General features: G+C 66.8%; 1 protein-coding gene across 1 annotated transcript; it reads left to right on the forward strand.

Annotated features, from left to right (window-relative positions):
• The first annotated feature begins 14,005 nt into the window (after positions 1–14,005).
• LOC142595006 (transcription factor E2F2-like) lies at positions 14,006–21,624 on the forward strand. Its single transcript, XM_075721978.1, is given in 8 exon segments — positions 14,006–14,290; positions 19,529–19,616; positions 20,029–20,248; positions 20,363–20,387; positions 20,390–20,523; positions 20,743–20,857; positions 21,138–21,341; positions 21,343–21,624. Coding segments are annotated over 8 exon segments (1,353 nt in total).
• Positions 21,625–22,512: the final 888 nt, after the last annotated feature.

Below are 22,512 nucleotides of genomic sequence, written 5' to 3' on the forward strand. Positions count from 1 at the left end.
GCCGGAGGTAAATAGCAGCTTCCTCCGTGGCGCCGGGCTGTCTGCGACCCCCGGGCCCGGGCATCGCCCCCCCCCCGGGCCCCGGCACCGCCTCCCCCGGGCCCGGGCACCGCAGGCGGGGAGCGGCGGGGCCCGGCCCCCCCGCCCCTGCACCCCCCTTCCATGGGGAGCAGCATCCCTGCTTTAGCAGGACTTTGGACCCGAACCCACATGAGATCCTTTTAACCACAGACTGATGAAGAGGCGGTTGTCTGTATATTTTTGGATTATAGCAGCGAGTCCTGTTTTTTAAAGGTGTTTCCTGGGATTTTGGGGGGGGCGGGGGGGTGGGAATAGGGGGTTTTGGGGAGGGGGGGGACACGCATCCTCGAGTATGAACCAAACTCTCTGGGGCCACGGCCTCGTGTATTGTGGAGCTCTATACTAGAGTATAACGTTTTGTACCTTTTGTGCAGGAAGGTGAATTTCTGCGAACATGCCTTGTACTTGCTTTATAAACTTTTTATAAAAGTTACCGTTTTTACATAATAAAAAAAAAAGTAGTTTTGAATGTGGTTTGTTTTTTTTTCCTCATCCCAGGGAAACGGGGTGCACCCATGGGTGGGAGAGCAGCACCCCCGGGAGGTGGGAGCCCCCAAAACCCCTCTGGTCGATTGTAACTTCTAGGGTTACAGTAGGAATCTCATTAATTGTTTAATAGCTTTGAAATGTCAGCTCAGGTATGGGAGGAATTAACCCTAGGCTGCCGTCTCCCAGCGGAGGTGTCCGCCAGCTATTTTGGGTGCTGCTCCGCTTATCTGATATGGAAGGAGCGAAGACGCCGCCGAGCCCCGGGGACCATCTGGAGGTGTAGCTGGAACCCTGGGAAGGGGGAAAAGATGCTTTTTTCCAGCGGTTTCCACTCTCTGCCTTGCAAAAAAAAGGGGCTGCTGGGTGCCCTGGGGCTGGGTTTGAGAGGCTCTGGGGCTGGAAGGGGGGATACTGCTCTCCCAGGATACCCCCCACCCCACCCAAGGGAAGGGGAGTTTTGGGCTGTAGCTGCCCTGGCTCTCATTAGGGCTGCTCTGAGCCCTGCAAATTCCCCTTGGCATCTGCACTGCACCCCTCTGCCTGGCTGGGCCCCCCCGGGGGGTTGGGGGGGGCAGCACCCTGGTGAGGGGGCTTTGGGGGAAGAGAGAAATGCCTTTCCCCCCGCTTTGCATTAATCTGCAGTTTCCCTTTGGCCCCCGAACAGATGTGACCTGCCGGGCGGCTCAGCTGCGGAGCCCCATGGCTGCGGCACAGCTGGGCCGGATCCTGCTCCCTGGGGAGGGTGCTGGCCTGCCTGCAGTCAGGGTCAGGCCCGGCTGTGCTCCCCTGGGGTTAAAATCCCCCACCTGTGGCACCACCTCCTCCATCCCCTGTGCTGGGCTTCGGCTTTGCTGCCGTGGGCTCGGCCGGGCACGGCGTGGGGGCTGGCGCCGTGGCGTTGGGGTGTCCCCGGGGTGCTGCAGCCCCCAGGTGAGCTGGGTCAGGGGGCTGCAAGATGGGAGGAGGTGGAAGAAGGCGGCAGGGGGGGTCTTGGGGCACAGGGTGATGCAAACTTTCCCCAACATGTGCCGGCTTCAGCCTCTGTCCCCACGATGGCCAGCGGGAGCTCGGGGTGCAGCCGGCACCCACCAAGCGCCCCTTGTCCGTGAGCATTTCCACGGGGAAAAGCAACGCGTGGGGCATCCGAAAAGCAACAGCCGGTCCAACAGGATCACAAACTCCTGGGAACGGCCCTCCCTCCTCCCGGCTTGATGTCCCCAGGCTCCCCAAGGGCAGGTTATCCTCCGGCACCCACGGATGGGGTGGGATGGGGTGACACGGGGCTGTCCTGGCGCGGTGGGAGGCAGGTGAGGGTGTCCGGCTGGAAACCACCGCTTCTGGGAACCGAGCTGGTGTTACACTAAGGGCTAAAAATAGGCTTTTGCCATCTCCGCTGGCTTTTAGCTTGAGAGGAAAAGGCGAGGGGTGGGTTAGGGGTGAGCGTCCCCACGCTCGCCCCAGTGTCGTGGTCCTCCAGCTGCGTGGGTGCTGATGTGCCAAAGGGGTTTAATTGGGAGGGGTGGGAAAAGCACCCCAGGAAGGAGCCAGGGGACGGGGATGGGTCTCGGTAGCTGCAAAATGGGGGTCCCTGCAGTGTGAGTGCAGTGGATCCCCCAGCTGGGACGATGGCGGTGGAGATCCTGGACCCATGGGAGCAGTTTGGGACTGGGGTTACTGGGAGCAGTGGGGACAGGCACTGGTGGGGCGGGCAAAACCAGTCCTGCTGGGGCTTTTGGGCTGGGAACAGCACTGGCGGGGGACAAAAGGGGACTCCCAGCCCCGCGGAGCGGAGGTGGCCCCTTGTCCCCGTCCCCTCGCCGGGGGGTCAGGGCAGGGGATTCCCTCAACCGGGGCCGGGGGCCATGGCTCCCCGGGGTTTGGCAGGGTGAGGATTTGGCGCTGGCTCCCAGAAAGCCTCCCAGGGCCATCGCCGCCTCCCCCGTGGCGGACGGATCCCAGCGCCTTTCCTGGAACAGCCGCTCCGTCGTTCCCAGGCCCCAGGGATGGCCGGGGGGGGGGCCCAAACCTTGCCTGGACCCCCCAGCCTGGGCTGTGGCGTGATGCCGATGCTTTCCTTGGAAACCCTGATTTAAGGGGAAAAAAAAAAAAAAGAAAAAAAAAAAAGAAAAAGCAAGAAAAAGGGAAAAAACACAACTAAAAATAGCTGCCGTTGCCCCGCTGGGGCTGGGATTAACTTGCAGGGCAGATTTAATGCAAGAAATGCCCCCGCTCGCCGCCTCGCCGAGCGAACCGGGCTTTGCTTTTATCTCCCCAACTACATTTCGTGGGTGCAAAAAGAGGGTGAGGAGAGGGGAAAAAAAAAAAAAAAAAAAAAAAATTAATAAGCCCAGGGGTGGGGGTGAAGGCTGGGGGGGCGAAGGCCAAGCGTCCCCCAGCCGCCGTGCCGGTGGCCGGCCGGGCCAGCTCGCTCGCCTCTTGGCAAGAGCGCGAGTCTGATGCAATCGGCTGCGCTGACGGAGGCCGCGGTTCCCCACCTGTATTTGCCATTGTGTGCCCGGAGCTGTTTGCAGGTGTTTGCTGGCGCCGTACTGTCTGAGCCGCACTTCCCTCCTCCTCCTCCCGCTGCCTGCCCCGGCCAAGGCCTGGGCCCCCCCGCTCCCCACCGCCCCGGCTCCCCGCCAGCCGGCCGCCGCCTCGCTGCGACGGATGCCGCGCTCACACGCGTGGCCTTGGGCAGGCGTGCGCGGCGGGGCGCGCTCCCGGCTGGGATGGGGCACCCATGTGCGCGCTTGCGGCCAAGGGTACGCGGGCGCGCTTGGCGGGCGAAGCGCCCACGCGCTCCTGTGCCCCCCGCGCCAGCCTGCGGGCGCTCACACGCGTGCCTACGCGCGCTTACGCGGGCGCCTCCACGCGCGCGTGCGGACATACGCGCCCCCAACGAGGGGACGCACACGCCTGCAGGCGGGCACACGCGCGTGCGTGCACACCCGCAGCGAGGCACCAGCTGCCTCCTCCAAGACACATGTGTGCACACGTATGTGCGCGCTAACGTGCATGGGCTGCAACGGGAGGGGTGCGGCGCACACGCGCACGCCCTCAACGGGGGCACACGCATGCATGCACACGCATGCGTTCACATGCATGCACACATACAGGAGGGGTGCGGCGCACACGCGCACGCCCTCAACGGGGGCACACGCATGCACATGCGTTCACACGCATGCACACATACAGGAGGGGTGCGGCGCACACGCGCACGCCCTCAACGGGGGCACACGCATGCACATGCGTTCACACGCATGCACACATACAGGAGGGGTGCGGCGCACACACGCACGCCCTCAACGGGGGCACACGCATGCACATGCGTTCACACACATGCACACATACAGGAGGGGTGCGGCGCACACACGCACGCCCTCAACGGGGGCACACGCATGCACGCACACGCGTGCGTTCACACACATGCACACATACACACACACACGCATGCGTGCCCCGACCCAGCCAACAGGGACACGCATCCACACGCGTGCACACACACAGCACCCCAAATCCAAACACGCAGCACCCCCCCCAGCACCCGGGCCCCCCACCCTGGGTGCTGTGGGTTTGCTCCAAGTCCTGGAAGTCGCCCCCACCCCGGGGGGACCCCGCGGCCCTTCCAGCTCCCCCCGGCCCCTACGACGGTTCCGAGGGGCCCGATCCCGGCCTGGCTCCGTGGGTGGGGATGAGTCAGGGCCGCGGGTGAATTTCGGGCTCTGCGGGGGATGGCACCCGAACCGGCCCCACGCAGCCCGTTGGCCCCATCCTGCCCGGCGCAGGGCGTTCCCAGCGCCCTCGCACCCTGCTCCTGCCTCGCCCTGCTCCAGTTCCCACGCCAGTGCTGAGTGGGGAAACTGAGGCACGCTCAGAATTTCCAGCGCAGGGAAGGGGTGAGCAAAACCCCAGCCTCCCCCAGCACCCTCCCAGAGGCCCCCAAATTTCCTCTGGCACCCTCCGCCCCCCCGAGGCTCCTAATTGCCGGGCCAGGAGGGCTCATCCTGCAAACCGAGCCGCGGTGGAGCTCAGCACCCCCTTGGCCGGAGCTCCTGGGGGTGCTGTGGGGTTTGGGGCTATTCCTGCCCCCTCCCTTTCACAGGGAACAAACAGGGTTGCCCCCCCCCCTCCATTTTTAAGGTGGGGAAAGCAAAGCCCCCTCCCCAATTCCTGGAGACCACCCCAGCGTCCCGGCAGCCACCCCACGTGCTCCTGCCAGCCCCTCGCCTGCCCTTTCCCACGGGTGACATCGGGGCTCTGCCCCACAGAGGGACCGTGGCTCCCCACGGGCCTGAATGTAGCCCCAAAATTCACCGGGGCTGGGGCTGCCGGGAGGTGATGCTGGAACGGAGGGAGGAAGGCTCGTTACTGCTGGGTTTTAATTAACGAGGGGCTTTGGAGCATGGAGCTTTGTGATGGGCTTGATCGCCCAGAGCGAGCCGAACCGCTGACACGCGTGGGGACACGGTGGCGGACCCACGGGCTCTCCGGAGGGTGGCCCTGGCCGTGGGTGAGGATGAGGTGGGTGACGGGGGAGCGTTTGGGGGACGGAGGCGATGCGAGGAAGGTCACCCTGGTCACGGGGCTGAACCAGCAGAGAAACCTGGTTCTCCAGCCACAAAAATTTGCCGCCTTTGGGTCCCCGAGCTCCCTCCGTGCCTCAGTTTCCCCATCTGTATAGAGGGAAGTGGCTGTGGCTCCAGGAAGCATACTGGGACAGAGGAGCGGTGCTGCTGGGATAACTGGGAAAGCCCCACAGTGCTACTGGCCCAGGCTGGCTCTGGCACGTGTCCTTTGTCCCCTCGCCTGGCTGCATGGGGATGCTGAAGCCACCAGCATCCCTCTGGTTTCAAACTGGAGCCAGACCAGTTTGGGGGACTGAATCCCCATTAATCTCGCTGCCTCCACAGTGCTCCTCTGCTCCTTTCCCCGCTTCCATTGCCCTGCCCTTGCTGGGGCGAAGCAGTGACGTCACACGTCCTGCTGCTCGCAACGGTGAGGTCACGCTGCAGTGGGTGCTGCCAGCACCCGCCACGGCTTCTCTGCACGGGAGGGTGAGGGGGCTCTGCCATCACCCTGGGCTGGGGGGGGAGCTGGGGCTGGGGGGGCCAGATCAGATGCGGTGCCACCGGCGCCTGCGTGACCGTCTGTCCCCTCCCTGCCACCGGCGCCAGTGGGATGCGAAGCCGCAGCAGCCGCTCGTCCACGTCAGAGCTGTGGGGTGGGCGACGGGCCTGCAGCCCACCCGCACAGCGGGGACACCCCGCCTGGGCTCCCCACCCTGCCTCCTCCTCCTCCTCCAGGACTCCTGGGACCCCCAAGGAATATGTGGCCAAGGTACGGATGGGCCGCTTGCTCGCCCACCCTGCTGACAAGCTCGCCCTCTCCGCCCTCATCATCGTCAACGGGGTGTTGATCGCCAGCCAGACCCCCACGACGCTGCCCTGGAGCGTGAGCGCCCAGCGTGCCCGTTGCTGCCTGCCGCTGCCCCTTCCCGCTCCCTCGCCTTTTCCCCGGCCCTTTTGCTACCTCCGGGATGGGGCCGTGAAACCCCGCAGCCCCGTTTGATGGCGGAGAGATGCCCCAACATGGGTCCTTCCCTGCGAGCTTCGTGCATGGAGCCCCCCTCTCCATGGAGAGGGGGACCCTCCCCCGCTCACTGTGCCCACGTCTGGGCAGTGAATTCATCCATACGAGCCACCGGAGAATCCACAAGGCTCTGTATTTTGCACCCAACATGCATCCGATGGGAGAACCTCAGCTGGTTTCCCGGTGGGACATTGCCACGTGTCCCTCGGTCCTGCTCCGGCGCCCGGTGGTGCTCCCGCTGCCTTCTCCTCGCTCCAGTTCCCGTTTGGGCTGAGCTGTACCCCGGGCAACGTCGCGCTGGTGGCCCTGGTCACCGAGGTCCCGCTCAGCTGGCTCAGAGGTGCCAGCTGTACTGGAAGGTGGGAGCTGCAGCGAGCCGGGCTGGAGGCCTCCAGCACCTCTGTGTCCCTGTGTCCCTGTGTCCCTGCACCCCTGAGTCCCTCATCCCCTGATCTCCGCATCCCCGTTTCCCTCCCTGCGCCCCTTGCTCCCTGCATCCTTCTGTCCCCGAGACGCTCCATCACTCCGTCCCTCCGTCTCTGCACCCCTCCGTCCCCATGTCCCCGAGACCCTCCATCTCTCTGTCCCTCTGTCTCTGCATCCCTCTGTCCCCATGTCCCCGGGTCCCTCCATCTCTCTGTCCTCGTGTCCCTCCATCCCCCTGTCCCCGCGTCCCCGGGTCCCTCCATCACTCCGTCCCTCCGTCTCTGCATCCCTCCGTCCCCGTGTCCCCATGTCCCCAAGTCCCTCCATCACTCCGTTCCTCCGTCTCTGCATCCCTCCGTCCCCATGTCCCCAAGTCCCTCCATCACTCCGTCCCTCCGTCTCTGCATCCCTCCGTCCCCGTGTCCCCATGTCCCCAAGTCCCTCCATCACTCCGTTCCTCCGTCTCTGCATCCCTCCGTCCCCATGTCCCCCCATCTCTCTGTCCCTCTGTCTCTGCATCCCTCTGTCCCCATGTCCCCAAGTCCCTCCATCACTCCGTCCCTCCATCTCTGCATCCCTCCGTCCCCATGTCCCCGGGTCCCTCCATCACTCCGTCCCTCCGTCTCTGCACCCCTCCGTCCCCATGTCCCTGAGACCCTCCATCTCTCTGTCCCTCTGTCTCTGCATCCCTCTGTCCCCATGTCCCCGGGTCCCTCCATCTCTCTGTCCTCGTGTCCCTCCATCCCCCTGTCCCCGGGTCCCTCCATCACTCCGTCCCTCCGTCTCTGCACCCCTCTGTCCCCATGTCCCCGGGTCCCTCCATCTCTCTGTCCTCGTGTCCCTCCATCCCCCTGTCCCCGCGTCCCCGGGTCCCTCCATCACTCCGTCCCTCCGTCTCTGCATCCCTCCGTCCCCGTGTCCCCATGTCCCCAAGTCCCTCCATCACTCCGTCCCTCCGTCTCTGCATCCCTCCGTCCCCATGTCCCCGGGTCCCTCCATCTCTCTGTCCTCGTGTCCCTCCATCCCCCTGTCCCCGCGTGCCTCCATCTCTCCGTCCGTCTGTCCTTACGCTCCAGTGTCCCTCCATCCCTCCCCCCCCCCCGTGTTCCTCCGTCCCTCCGTCTGTCTGTCCGCCTGTCCCTGCATCTCTCCATCCCACGGTCCCTCCTGGCCCCCGGCTGCGGCGGCCCGGGGGGCTCGGGGGGCCCGGGGCAGGGGGGGGGGCCCGGGGCAGGCAGGGGAGGTGCCAGGAGGTTCTGGGGGGGGCCGGGGCGGTGCGAGGGGGCGCCCGGGGCAGGCAGGGGGGGGGGGCGGGAGGTGCGGAGGGGGGCCCGGGGCAGGGGGGTGTGTCCGGGGCGGTGCGGGGGGGGCCCGGGGTGATGCGGGGGGGGCCCAGGGCAAGCGGGGGGGGCCCGGGGCAGGCGGGGGGGCCCGGGGTAGGTGGAGGGGTGCCGGGCGGTGCGGGCCCGGGGCAGGCGGGGGGGACCCGGGGCTGTGCGGGGGGGGGGGTCCGGGGCAGGCGGGGGGGGCTCCGGGCGGTGCGGGGGGGGGGGCCGGGGCAGGCGGGGGGGGGCCGGGGGCAGGCGGGGCGGGGCCCAGGGCGGTGCGGGGGGGGGGGGGGGGGCGAGGCAAGCGGGGGGGGCCCGGGACTGTGAGGGGGGAGCCCGGGGCAGGCGGGGGGGTCCCGGGAGGTGCGGGGGGGGGGCCGAGGCAGGCGGGGGGGGCCCAGGGCGGTGCGGGGGGGGCCCGGGGCAGACGGGGGGGGCCCGGGGCAGGCGGGGGAGACCCGGGCCTGTGCGGGGGGGGGGGTCCGGGGCAGGCGGGGGGGGCCCGGGGCTGTGCGGGGGGGGCCCGGGCTGTGCGGGGGGGGCCTGGGGCTGTGCGGGGGGGCCCGGGCTGTGCAGGGGGGGCCCGGGGCTGTGCGGGGGGGGCCCGGGCTGTGCGGGGGGGGGGTCCGGGTCAGGCGGGGGGGGTCCGGGGCAGGCGGGGGGGGCCCGGGGCTGTGCGGGGCCCGCAGCCGCGGCTCGGTGCTGCCGTCTGCAGGGGAGAGGGGGCAGAGCCCGTCGCACGGCCGGCGGCGGGGCTGCCCGGGCAGGGGGGCACGACCGGGGGCCGGGACCGGCCCGGCACCGCCTCCCGTGCCCCCCCCGGGACCGACCGGGACCGCCTCCCGTGCCCCCCGGGGGGACCGGCACCGCCTCCCGTGCCCCCCCGGGACCGACCGGGACCGCCTCCCGTGCCCCCCGGGGGGACCGGCACCGCCTCCCGTGCCCCCCCCGGGACCGACCGGGACCGCCTCCCGTGCCCCCCGGGGGGACCGGCACCGCCTCCCGTGCCCCCCGGTGCCCCCCCAGGAAGGACGGGGACCTCCTCCAGTGTCCCCACCCCGGGCACAGGGATGTTTGGCATCTGGGCTGCCGTGGCTGCTGGCCACCTGTGCTCGGCTGGTGGCCCATCACCTGCTGCCAGGCCAGTTGTGCCCCCCCCGGGCAGAGCCATGGGGCACACACGCCCCTTGCAGCCCCCTCTCCCCTGGGGACGTTCCTGGGGGGGACATTAGGGGAAGGGCCCTCATTTGGGGTCCACAAGGGCAGCCTCAGCCCCCTGCTCCTCTGCCTGCAGGATGGCCGGGACGTCTTCAGCTTCCTCCTCGTGGTCTGCCTCACGGCGGGGCCCCCGATCCCCCAGCCGAACGTCCGGGCGATTTCCCAGATCCTGAGGTGAGCGAGGGAAGGTGGTGCCGTACGCCAAAGCCTCCGACGGCCCTGCGCCCGTTTGGCCAAGGAGCGGGTGCTCCCATCCCGCGGGCTGGATCCGCAGGCAGCATCACCGCTTGCTCTTCACCCTCGCTTTTTCGGCCCTGATCTGGGGAGCGTCCCTGGCAGTGCAGCCCCTCCCCAGACCCTATCGCGGAGGCCAGGAGGGGACCGGGGCGTCCTGGCACGCTCAGACGGGAGCTCTCGCCTCGCCCCAGGGCGATGAGGTCTGCGGGCTGGCCAAGGGGCTGGCCAGGATGCTTCAGGTAATCCCCAAGGTCATCCCCGACCTCTGCAATGTCGTGCTCATCCCCGTCATCGCCCCAGCACCCAGGCTGAGGGGCTCGGCTGGAGCCTGCTCGTGCCAGGGAGCCCCGGTGCTGGGGGTTGGAGGACGCCGAGCACCCTTCCCAGCGTGGGGAAGGTGCTGGGACCCCCATCGCTGTCTCCACGCAGATCTTCTCGGCGTTGGGCATCATCCTGTTTGGCAAAGTCTATCCCGGCCCGTTTTGGTGACCTTGTACTCGCTCTTCACCTGCATCGCGCTGGACGGCCCTACGAGGCCTTCCCGTGAGCACGCAGCAGGGTGGGAGCCCCCCACGGGCCGGGGGCGTGGGATGGCTGGGGCTGTGTCCCCCCGCCCCGGGGGGGATGTGGGGCACGTGGCGGGGGGCTCCTTTCCCGTGGATGCTGAGGCTCCCCTGGGGCTTGGTGCTGGGGAGATGGCCACCACCAACCATCAACCAGATGGTTCCTGCCCCCGACAGGGACGAAGGGCAGACCCTGAAGATGATGGCGGCCATTTACGCCATCATCTTCATCACAGGTGAGGCCTTCATCCGTGCCAACCTGCTGGTGGCCGTGGTGACATCCAGCCTGTGGGAATCCTTGTTCCTCCACGCCAAGGAGGAGCAGAGGGAGCAGGAGCCTGGCCCGGAGGAGAGCCAGGACCGGGCACCCAGGGCAGGCTGGCTCTGCGGGCGAGGGTGGGCAGAAACCCACCCTGACAGGGCCATGTTTTGGTGGTCCCCTGTAGAGATGGCCTGGGTGGAGGAGAGCTGCGTGGCTCTTCCTCTCCAGCCAAAAGCCAGGAGGATGTTGATAGAACGGGTGTTTCTTACAAAAAACATCAACGGGAGGAGGGGAGGAGGCTAGAAGTGGAGATTTTCCAGCAGTCTGAAGCCGTTTGTGGCAGAGATGTGCACTTTGCACCCACCATCAGCATTTAAAGGCCAGGATTTCCATCTCCATAGTGCTGGACTCTGGGCTTGGCTTGTTTGATGATGAGGGTTGGTCCTTGTGTGCAGCTGGTGGAGGAGAGGACATAGGCACATCGCTGTGTTAACCCTTTCAGCTAAGTGGTGGGGTGGCCAGCATGGACCCTCAGCTCAGCCGGAAGGTGATGGGGGCCAGGGTCTCCATGTACATCTCCCAGGACCTGTTCGCCTCCGGCAAGTTGGGCAAGCTGAGCGAGGAGATCTTGCATGAAGTCCAGCACCTCTTGGAAAGCAGCAAGGAGAACATCAGAGAGTACAAACACATCCGTGAGGAGCTCAACGTGTAAGACCTGCTGCAAACCTCCTTCCTGGCTTGGACGTAGGAAGGATGTAGGGTAGGATGGGGTGGAATTGGACGTAGGGTGGATGGGGTGGAATCAGCCCGTTTCTAGACAGCCAAGGCAAAGCCTCTCCAGAGAGCCGTCCCTTTTGGGTTGGGGGGTGGAAGCTGGTGGTTGCCACCCATCTGGAGGTGTTGGTGTCGCAGGGGCATATCAGCCTGTGGCTTCTGGCATGGGAGAGGACTTTGCTGGTGGAAAGCTGTGGCTGGAAAGCCTGGAGAAGGCTTATTGAGCAGGTATTAGGGACGGGGGGAAGGATGCTCCTCACGCCTCCCTTGGCTGTGCTCCCGGCAGAGGGGAGGAGGTGAGGGCCATGGAGTCAACGCGGCACAGGAGCACGAGCTGGTTCAGCAGAAGCTTTTCTACGTCACCTTCTTGGAGAGCCCTTACCCCAGCGAGGTTGTGTTGATGATGTGTGGGGACATCCTCTCCACTTTGTTCAAACTGGAGGAGGCAGGGGCACAACCTGCCGGCCCAAGCCCCCTGAACCCAGGCCCTCCCCATACCCCGATGTCCCTGTCCCAGGGGTCACCCAGCTGAAGCCAGCCCAAGGCGGCCAAGCGACGCCGATTTATCCACCCTGCCGAGCACGGCCTTGTCTTTGTGCGCTGAAATGGAGACAGCAGTTGCCTTCTCCCCGCAGGGGGGAAGATGAGGGTCTGGGAGGGTTGAGCTGCCAAGCTCAGCCGTGGCCCTGGCAGAGGACTCGGTGCCCGGCCGTGCGGTGGCTTTGCTGCTGCCAGGCTTTTTGTTCTGCCTCAAAGCCCTTGCGTGGTGGGCAGCAAATGTCTGTCCTGGATCAGAGGCTCCTGGCAAATTTTTGGGTGTCCCTCCCCCCCCAAGCTGCGTTGGAGTCTGGTGGTCTGGTGTCCATCCTCATCCACAGCAGAGGCCGTGGTCTGTCTGTCTTCCAGGAGGCTTCTTTGCAAGTTAGTCCATCTCTGCACCTGAACATCCCTATCCCAGGCCCGGACATGAAGTTGCCTTACACTGGAGAGGAGAAGGAAGGAGAGGAAAGAATGGATGGAGGGCAACCAGGCGATGGAGAGGAACCAGATGATGGAGAGGGACCAGGTGATGGGGAACCAGGCGATGGAGAGGGACCAGGCAATGGAGAGGGACCAGGCGATGGAGAGGAACCACGCGGTGGAGAGGAACCAGGTGATGGAGAGGGACCAGATAATGGAGAGGCACCAGGTGATGGGGAACCAGGCGATGGGAGAGGGACCAGATAATGGAGAGGGACCAGGTGATGGGGAACCAGGCAATGGAGAGGGACCAGATAATGGAGAGGGACCAGGTGATGGGGAACCAGGCAATGGAGAGGGACCAGATAATGGAGAGGGACCAGGTGATGGGGAACCAGGCGATGGAGAGGGACCACGTGGTGGAGAGGAACCAGGTGATGGAGAGGGACCAGATAATGGAGAGGGACCAGGTGATGGGGAACCAGGTGATGGAGAGGGACCAGATAATGGAGAGGCACCAGGTGATGGGGAACCAGGCGATGGAGAGGGACCAGGCAATGGAGAGGGACCAGGCAATGGGGAACCAGGCGATGGAGAGGGACCAGATAATGGAGAGGGACCAGGTGATGGGGAACCAGGCGATGGAGAGGGACCAGGCGATGGAGAGGGACCAGGCGATGGGGAACCAGGCGATGGAGAGGGACCAGGCGATGGAGAGGGACCAGGCAATGGGGAACCAGGCGATGGAGAGGGACCAAGCGCTGTGGCTCGGTGGCCTCAGGAGGATCAAACTGTGGCTCAGCTCAGCAGCTGTGGTGGCCTTTTACCGGTCCCAGTAAGTCTCGGAGTCGCCCTCACCCAGGGACTCGCCATCGCCTCGGTGCTTTCTGCCACTGCCGCACCCTGAAATACCCGTGGGCCAAATGGGGGGCCCTTCACCCCCTCTTTCTCCCTCCCCTTTGCCAGGCAGGCCTGGTGCACCCCAAGGACACGTGGTGGGTGGCCGATGGCCAGGACTGGGGGCAACGGGTGGTGGGCTGGGTGAACTGGTGTGAGTGGACCAGGGGCCAAATCTGCTCACGCCGAGTCCCTCTGAGGCCCCTGCCCCCAAACAGCACCGACCCCTGCCCACTCCCTGCCCCCTCCCTGCCTGCGGGGGGGCGGGGGGTGTGTGTTTGCTGCCAGACAGCCTCTGGCTGGAGGACCCCAAAACGTTTTGTCCCCCCAAATAGATGCAAACCCTCCCCGCACCCTGGGTGGCTGCAGCTGGGGATGGGGAGGGGGGGCCATGGGGATGGGGGGGGCATGGGGATAGGCAGGGTCGCTGGAACCCACAAGATTTGGGGGGGGGGGGGGGGGGCTTTAAGATATAAATAATTAATAAAAAATCAGTCCTGGTCCTGATCCCAACCCCAGTGACCCCCTCCCACCCCGGGCGGCGCCCCCCCACCCCTCAGCAGGTGGTGCCAAAGAGGCCCCGCCCCCTGCTTTGCATGCAGGGCCCCGCCCCTGCCCGCCGCGGCGCGGCCCCTTTAAGGCCCCTCCCGGCGCGCCGCCGCTGGGGGGGCGGGGCGGCGACGGCGGCAGCCAATCAGCGCGCGGCGTTTTCCGCGGGAAATCCGAATTTCGCGGGACGGCGTTTGGCGCTTAAAAAAAAAAAAAAAAAAAAAACCAACACAACCCGGAAAAAAAAAAAAAAAAAAGAAAAAAAAAAAAAAGGAGGCATCGGGGGCCGGGTGCGATCGGGCGGCAGCGGAGCCGGGCGCGGGGGGCGCGGGGCGGGGCCGCGCTCCGGGCTGCCCCGGCCCCACCCGGCCCGAGCGCGGGCGATTTTTGGGGCCAAAGGCGCCTTTTCCGCCCGGTTTTGGTGGCGCCGCCGCGTTGCTCCTCTGCAGGTTTTTCGGGTGGGGGTTTTTGGAGAGCGGCCGGTGTCAGCGCCCGGCGGAGCCTCCCCCCCCACCCCAAAATGCCGCCGCTGAGATTGTGACCCCTCCCCCCCCCTCCCCCTTACCCCGCTTGCTGCAAAATCGCGGGGTGCTTCTGCCCCCTCCCTCCGCCTCCTCGGAAAGGACTCTGCAATGCTGCGGCTCCCCCGGGGGGCGTCCCCCGCCCCGGGGAGGGGGGCCGCCGCCCTCCCGCCCCCCGCTCCCCACCACCACCCGCGGAAGGGCATGTCGGTGATGGGCTCCTCTGAGCGGGGGGCTTCCAGCCTGGGCAGCCCCCCGTTACCCGCCGGCTGCTTCACCCAGGTCTACACGCCGGCGGCTGTCAGCATCCCCGCTCCCCGGGGGGGGTGTCCCTATGGCACCCCCCAGGGCCCCCAGCTCAGGATCCTCCGCTCGGCCTCGGCGGGACGGCTGCCGGTAAGGTGTCTGCACCCCAACCCCTCCTTGGGCATCGCTGCGGGGGCCGGGGGCTCGGCGCAAGGGGTGGGTGACCCCAGGACGTAGAGCACCCTCCCCTTCCACCTTTTGCACTTTATATCGGGGTCTGCGCCCCCCTTGGAGGTCTCTGGGGGGTGGGGGAGGGTAAAGGTTGAAATCAGAAGTCGCGGTGAAATGGCTCATATGTTTCTCAACTTCCCTTTGCTCTGCGTGCCCGCAAAGCTGGCTCCCGGCTTCCGCTTTTCAGCCTTTTTCAGCTTTTTTATTTTTCCTTTCTCTTTCTCCAGCTTGCGAACAGTTCGGGTCGTGCCTCAAGGCCCGGCCGTGGCGCTTGAGGCCCTTTAGCAAACCTCTTGTTTTACGTTCGGGAAGCGAGGACCGGGCGCAGGCAGCGCTCCCGCCTGCTGCGGGTTGGGGGGCACCGGCCCTGCCCGCTGGTTCCCCCCGCGCCGGGGCCGTGACCCCCGGGGTCACCCGGGGAGGTGGGGGGGAAGCGGGCAGGGGTGGTTTGGTGCCACTGCCTGAGCTTGGTTCCTGCCTGCGGTTACAGCGGGGCTTGAAATACCTTTTCTTTTTTTTTTTTTTTTTTTTTTTTTTGGGGGGGGTGTGAATCTGAAGCAATCCCCTTCCTCCACGGGACACCCCCAAGGCTTTGAACTAGAGACCCTAGTCTCTAGACCCTAGACCTGACGCCGGGAGCCGCGCAGGTTGGCATGGGGAGAGGGCTGCGGGCGCTGGTCGCGTCCCCGTCACCGCGCCCCGGGGTCAGGGCTGCCCGGCGCCCGCTGCCCTGAGCGGGGAAACTGAGGCGCGGGTCGGGCGCTGGCCCCGTGCCCAGCGTCGGGGTGCGCGGGCGGCTCTGCCCAGCCCCGGTTCTCCTCCCGCAGGGCCCCCCCCCCGCCGAGCCCCCAGCCGCTCAGCCCCGCTGGCAGCTGGCATTTAATTCCTGCCCGCCCCAGCCCGGGCGCGTGTCCAGCCCTCACTGTGAGCCTCTGTTCTCCCCCGGCTCCTGGGAGGGATCCCAGACCCCGCTAACTTCGATTTCATTTTTTTTCAAGGCTTGATTTATTTATATATTCCCCCCCTTTCCCCGGTCCCCGATGCTCGGTGCCAGCTGGGGACATTGCGGCGGCTGGGGGAGAGGGGGTGTCTTTGCTCCCCGCTTTGTGCCGCGGCCGCGGGGCTGGCTGGGGCTGTTGCGAGCCCCGTCCCGGGGGGCTCCGGGACCACCTGTCTCCTCCCCGGCCTCTTTGTCTCCAAACCACGGGAGATGCCGCATCCTGCGCTGCCGGGGGCTGTTGTTTAAGGAGACACCCGCGCTGCTGCCCTCCTCCCTAAAAACGCCCCGCAAACTCACAGTCCCGTTTCCACGCATCACTGCAAAGCTGGTTTTGGGCTAACGGCCTCTTTGGCATTGCCACCATCATCATCATCATCATCATCACCTGCACCAGGAGAGGCTCAGGGTGCTCCTGCCCGCGGCTGTCCCCTGAACGGGGTTTGGGGGGGGGGGGGGCTCGTGTGACACTTGGGGACGTGAGGTGCTCCTGCATCCCCCTTGGTGGCTTGCAAGCAGCGTTGCCCTCTGCCTCCATCCCGCTCCCCGGGTGCCGTGATCCCGGTGCTGGAGATCCCATTTCCAGCCCTGGTGCGACGCTCGCAGCCCCGGCAGCTGGGGCTCCCCCCTCCCTGTTTACAGGCACAACCTTTGTGTGGCGATCCGGGGCGATCAGATAATGAGCGTTTCCTCCCAATTCCTGAGCAGGGCAATTGCGGCCGCTCCCACCTGCCTGTGGGATTTGTGCCGTATAAAGGATCAGGGGTCACTGGTCCAGCTGGAGGGAGCCCATCACCCCGCGCCCAGCCGCGGGAAAGCGCGATGGCTTGTCTCTCATGGTCCAAAAAAGCCTTAGGTTTCCCTCAGTCTCCGATTTGAGGGTCCTGGAGTAGGTAAATGCATTTTCCACCCTGAAAATGCATATTTAGGAGCTGGTTTAGCCCGTGTCAATCCCACCCTGCGTATTTGCCCTGCTCTATATGGGATCTCCGTAGGGGCCGCGGGATCTCTACGGGGGCCCAGGGCTGCGAAGGAGCCCCCGGGAGAGCCACGTCTCCACCGCGGGTCCCAGCTCTCCCTGCCTCCTCCGTGCCGGGACAAGGGCGTTCAGAGTCCGCCGGGGTTTGGGCGCGAGCTGGCGGGGCTGAGCGGCCCGTGCAAAGAGCACCCAGGGTGCCAGGGGGGCGGCAGCCCCTGTGGGTGCTGCACCGAAGCCTTTCCCTGGGCAGGAGAAGCGCTCGGCAGCACCCCGGTTTCTGCTGGGGTGACCCAGGGTGGTCCCGTCCCGCTTTGAGCCCATCACGGGGTTTTCTGCACGGGCAGGAAGGGGGATTTTTTGGGGTGCAGGGAGCTGAGGGGGGTCGGGATGGGTGGGAAGGTGGTGGCCGTCCTGTTGCCCTTGGAGGGGCTTTTTCTGGCTCCGGCTTCTGCAGCCTCCAGCTCCTCCCCGCCGGGAATGCCTCTGGCCGGGCCCTGCCGCTCCGTCTGCGCTGGGATGGGGCTATCGGAGGGGACGGAGACGCCGGCAGCATCTCGGAGCGGTACCCGGGGTGGGGGTACAGCCTTCCTCCCCAGCGCGGGGTACTCCCCTCCCCTGCCCACAGCGGGGCTGAAAGTCCCCCTGACCCCCCCAAATCTGGGGGTGCCTGCATCCCCCTGTCCCCCCGCCCCGTGCCCCGCTAGCCCTCAGCCATTCCCAAAGGCAGCGGGGGCTGCACCTGGGGGGGGGCCCCATCCCGCAGTCCCTTGGCACGAGCAGCATTCCCGGTGTGGTGGCACGATCCCGGTGTGCCCCGTGGCCCCCCGCCAGCTCCGGCTGCCCGCCCTTGGGTGCTGCGTTCCCAGGGGGTTGCGGGGGGGGCAATGGGGCTGGCATGGGGGGATTAGGGGGGGCCCAGAAGGGCCGTGCAGGGCCCGGGCAAGCCCGGAGAAGGCAGCGGGTGCTGTTGAAAGGGAGCGTTGGCAGGAGCAGCCCGCCGCGGCCCCCCCGGGGGAGAGGGCTGCTCTGATGCTTGGGCTGGGCGCGGGGTGTAGCCCCCGGCCGCTTGGCAAGCGGAGCTGGCAGGGGGCCCGGCCTGCACCCCCCTCCACTGCCTTACCCCCCCCCAGCAGGCTCCTGCCCTCCCCGGGGGGGTGGTCGAGCCCCCTTTGCCACCCTCAGCATCGTAGCGGGGGGCAGCTGCTGTGCCCCCCCCCCCATCCTGGGAAGCAGGGGCTGAGGGGTGGCGAGCAGCACTGGGGGGTCCCGCAGTGCCCCGGGAGGGTCTTGGGGTTTGGTCTCTGACCCCCCCACATCTGCTCTTGTTCACCCCCCCCCCCGCCCCAGCCCTGGCAGGGTGCTGGGAGCCTCTCGCCGTGCCCCCCTCAGCTGTCGTGTGTCTAATCCTGCCCGGCCGGGGGGCAGCAGCTGGGGCACGGGAGGGACCCCCTTGTCCATTGTCCCTCGCTGCTGTGTCCCAGCGCTGCGGGGTCCTGCCCCCTGCCCGAGCCCACCGAGCTCCCCCCGCCCCGAACCGCACGTGGGGGAGCAGGGGGTCCCCCTTTGTCCCCTCCTGCACGTGGGGAGGGGAGACCACCTTGGCGGCGGTGGCTCTGAGGGGTCGGAGGTGGCCGGGGACACCGGAACCTGCCCGGCGTTGCTCCCGTGCCTCAGTTTCCCCATTGCCTGGGCAGATGGGGTGCAGCTGACCCCCCCCCCCATCGGCGATGGGGCCACATGGGTGGCCACTGGTGTCTGGAGAAGTAAGGGTTCGGGTGCCAGCAGAAGGGGGGCCCCAGATGATGCCCCCCCGCCCCGCCTCGTCCCAAATCGTGCTGGCAGATGCATCGGGGTCTGATCCGGGGCAGGTGTTTCCCATGCGCTCGGCATTAACCGTTGGGGTGCCGGCAGCTCGGGGGCAGATCCGGGGGCGCGGGGCCGGGGATGGAGGCGCGTTCGCTGGGGAAAACCTGCTCGGGGAAGGGAGGGAGGGAACAGATTCCCACAGGAGCTCGGGATCAACCTGGCTCCCTGGGGGGGGCGGAAAACAGCCCCCGGCGCCTCTCCCGCCAGCCCCCTCGGGTGGGAACGCTGCCGAGGCGCCCAACCCTTCCCTGCAAAGTGGGGTGCGCTTCCCAGGGAGCTGCCGTCGGAGCGGCGCTGAGCTGGCGCGGGGAGCTGGGCAGCATGCGGGACGTGCTGGGGGGGACCCTGTGGGACAGCCTGGCCTGGGAGCAGGTACTGGGGGGGCGGGGGGCACGGGATGGGGCTGGGGGGCTGCTTTCTGCTGCTGAGCCAAAGCATCCCCCCCAAAAAGTCCCCCTGCTTATGTTTGGGGATGTGGGGGGATCCTGGGAGATTTGCAGCATTGGGGGGGGTGGTTTGGTGACACCCCCCAGCTCTTCTCTGCGTCTGCTCTGCTGCACCCCCCCCCCATTCCCTGGGTCTCCTCTCCCAGGTGATGCTTGGGGTGGGGGGGCGGGGGGGTCCCTTTGGGACGATTTCCAGGAGCTGCTTGCCCTGGCGAGGGGACAGCGTGTGCGGGGAGGTGTCCCTGCTCCCAGCACCCACCCCGCCTCACCCCCCCCCTCGCCCCACTTTTGCTCCAGCTGGGTGCACGTGTCTGGGGCACCCGTGGGTCCCCGGGGACGGCTGAGCCCGGCGGGTTCCAGGTGCGCCGGCGGCAGCTGGGTGCCCTCGGCTGCCTCCAACCGTGGCCGGGGCGAAAGCCCGCACCCCAACGAGCCAGCTGGCAGGGTGGGAGGGCGAGGATCCGGCCTCGGAGCTGCTGCCGTTCCCAGGGCTCGGCCCCGGGGAGCCGTGCCAGGAGCTGGGGGCGAGAGGAAATCCCGAATCCTGGTGGGTTCCCCGCGGCTGCCAGGGGAGCACCCAGGCGGGCTGCGGGGGGGGGGGGGGGGGGGTGCGGCGGAAGCGGGCAGGAAGCCATGGGGGGTGCTGGGACCCCCCCGTCTCCTCCCCACCCAGCTCGGCGGCCCCTCACCCTGCCGGGTGCTGTGGGAGCCCTTCCCAAAAGGGGTTTTGCAACCGGATGAGCCTTTTGCAAGATTCCCCCACCCTGGGCTGTGGTACCCAGGGCTCGGCCGATGCCCTGGGGGGGTTCCGGGGGGCTCAGGGGGGTGTCTGGCTCGGCCCCAACGCGGGGTTTTCTCTCCTGCTCCAGGCCAAGAGGAAGCTGGACCTGGAGGGTCCCGAATTCCGCACGCCCAAGGGGAAGGGCAGGACCCTGGCGCAGGTCCCCAGCCCCAGGAGTAAGTGGTGCTGGGAGAGATGGCGGGGGGGGGGAGCTGGGAGGGGGACAGACCCCATTTCTCTCCCCTCTTAGAGCTGCTGCAGTGTCCCCTCCAGCACCACCCAAAGTGACCCGAGGTGGCACCGTGGAGGCAGTGCCCACTCCTCAGCCCCTCCTTGGCAGCTCTTTGAGCCAGTTCAGCTCACCGTGCGGGCAGAAAACTCCCTGGGGGGGGTTATTTCTGCGTTATTTTTCCATCACGTTAGGGATTGTACAGTGTTTAAAGTCCCCAGCGTGTCCTGCCCCGTGTCACCCTCGTCCCATGCTAAGGAGAGGATGGGGGGGGTCTCTCGTGTCCAGCCCCGTGCCACCTCCATCCCACATCCCACGCTAAGGAGAGGATGGGGGGGGGGTCTCTCGTTTCGCTGCAGCCCCCAAGTCTCCTGGGGAGAAGACTCGCTACGACACCTCGCTGGGGCTGCTCACCAAAAAATTCATCCGGCTGCTGAGCGAATCGCCCGACGGCGTCGTGGATCTCAACCGGGCGGCCGAGGTGCTGGAGGTCCAGAAACGGCGCATCTACGACATCACCAACGTGCTGGAGGGCATCCAGCTCATCCGCAAGAAGTCCAAGAACAACATCCAGTGGATGTAAGTGATGCCGCGGGGGATGGACGTGGGACACGGGGACGGGGCAGGGTGGGGGACAGGCGGCTTGGGGACACGCGGGGCGTGCTGCCGCTCAGGTGCCATCTCCGCTGGCAGGGGGACGGGGATCTTTGAGGACGCGGGGCAGTGACGGCGAAGCAGCAGGCGCTGCGGGGGGAGATGGCCGAGCTGGCCAGGACGGAGAGGACGCTGGACCAGGTCCTGCAGGACTGCGCCCTGCAGCTCCAGCAGCTGGCTGACGATGAAGCCAACCAGAGATATCCTTGCCGGGCGAGATGGGGTTAAGGGACGGGGTCTTGGGGTTAAGGGACGGGGTCTTGGGGTTAAGGGACGGGGTCTTGGGGACCCTTCTGAGCCTTCTCCTCCAGCTGGCTTCCCCTGGGCTGGGGGGGATGTTTGGAAGCCGCTGCCGGGATGGGAGGGTTGGGCCATCCTGCTCGCAGCCCCTCTTTTTCCTATACCTCGTCCCCGTCCACGCTGGCGTACGTCACCTACCAGGACCTCCGGACCATCAGCAACTTCCAGGAGCAGACGGTGATCGCCATGAAGGCTCCCCCGGAGACGCAACTGGAGGTGCCGGACTTCAGCGAGGTGCATGCGGGGCCGGGAGCCGTTCCCCTCCTTGCAGCGGGCTCAGGGCGCAGGCGCTGCCGTGGGTGCTGCCGCATCTGCGCCATCCTTGATGGGTTCATCTGGGGCGTCCCAAGGGTGCAGCCCAGCACGGCCCTGGGTGGTTTGGGGTGTCTCTGTGGGGCTGTTTGACCCTGAGCTGGTCCTTTAGGGGTTGCGATGCCCTGCCTGGACCCCACAGGGGTTGGGGGCCATGGGGGGGGTTATGGGTGCCCCCCTGAGCCTTGCTCTGCCCCCCCAGGACAACCTCCAGCTCCACCTGAAGAGCACCAATGGCCCCATCGAGGTGTACCTCTGCCTGGAGGAGATCACGGAGGAGAGCCCTACCAAGGTCCACGGCGTCCCCTCCGCTGCCACCTCCCCGGAGGACCGCGCCGTACCCCCTTCCCTGCCGAACAGCCCCGGGCCAGCCCCACAGCCACCCCACGCCGTCCCCCAGAGCTGGGGGGGGCACGGGAACCCCCTCTTCACCCCCATCTGTGCCTCTCACCGTCCCGGGGGGACCCAGCTCGCTGCTGGAGGTGGAGACCGGGCTCCTGGGCTCGCCCCCACACCTCCTGCAGCAGACGGAGGACCAGCTGCCCTGCGTCCCCTCCCACCTGGACTCGGGACCCTTCGTCACCTTCTCGCCCCCCCTGGAACAGGACGACTATCTCTGGGGGCTGGAGGGCGAGGGCGTCAGCGACCTCTTCGAGGCGTACGACCTGGGGGACCTGCTGAGGCACTGAGCCCCCCCCGCTCCCCGTGGCCTTTGTCCCCTCCGGTCACTTGTGTCCCGAGCACGTGGGGGCTCGGCGGGGCGGCTGGAGAGCGTGGGGGTGGGTCGGGGAGCGCGGGGTTTTCTGAGGGTGGTGGTGGGGGGGGGGCTCGTGTTGGCCGCCCTGGGTGGCTTCTCCTCGCTCTCCTGGGTTGGTTGTCACCTTGGGGGCTGTGTTTGTCACCTCGCGGGGCTCCGGGAGCGCCCCAGCCCCTGGGAAGGATTTGGCCAGGTCCTGTCCCAGCGCTGGCCATAAAACCGTGGGGTGCAATAACCCCCCCCCCCACCCCGGGGGCTGCTGGCGGACTGGGGGTGCCTTTGGGTGCACGGGGTGGGTTAGGAGCACCCCTGGGTGGCAGAGAAACCCCTGCCCAGAATGGGCCGTGTTGGGGGGCCTGTCACGTTTTGGGACCACTCCAGTGGCCCCCCAGTTAGACTGGTTCTTTGGGGTGACGACAGGTCATTTTGAGCGGCGTTTCCCCCCCACCCTAGCTGGAATATCCTTAAAAAATAATCAGGCGGCAAAGCCAAAGTCACCTTTGGGTGAAGAGAGGGTGAAGCTCACGTGTGGGCACTGCACCCGCAGCCTCCAAAATCAGCGGCTCCGGTGAATCCCAGCCCAGGACACGGAGCCGTATTTCCCAGGGGGGCTGCGGCCCCTCTCCCCCAGTCCGTACCAGCTCCCTCCAGCCTCTCGGAGCTATTGGTGCTGGGGGTATCGAAACTGGAGTGTACTGGGAGGAGGGATGCTATCAACTGGTGGCTGGAGCATCACCTGCAAGAGAGGGGCTTGGGAAGCAGCGCGGGATGAGCCCCCGGATGCGGGGCTGGATACGGCTTTTAATGGTGCCATTGCAAA

This window comes from Pelecanus crispus, chromosome 16 (genome assembly GCF_030463565.1).
Source record: "Pelecanus crispus isolate bPelCri1 chromosome 16, bPelCri1.pri, whole genome shotgun sequence".
Lineage (NCBI taxonomy): Eukaryota > Metazoa > Chordata > Aves > Pelecaniformes > Pelecanidae > Pelecanus > Pelecanus crispus.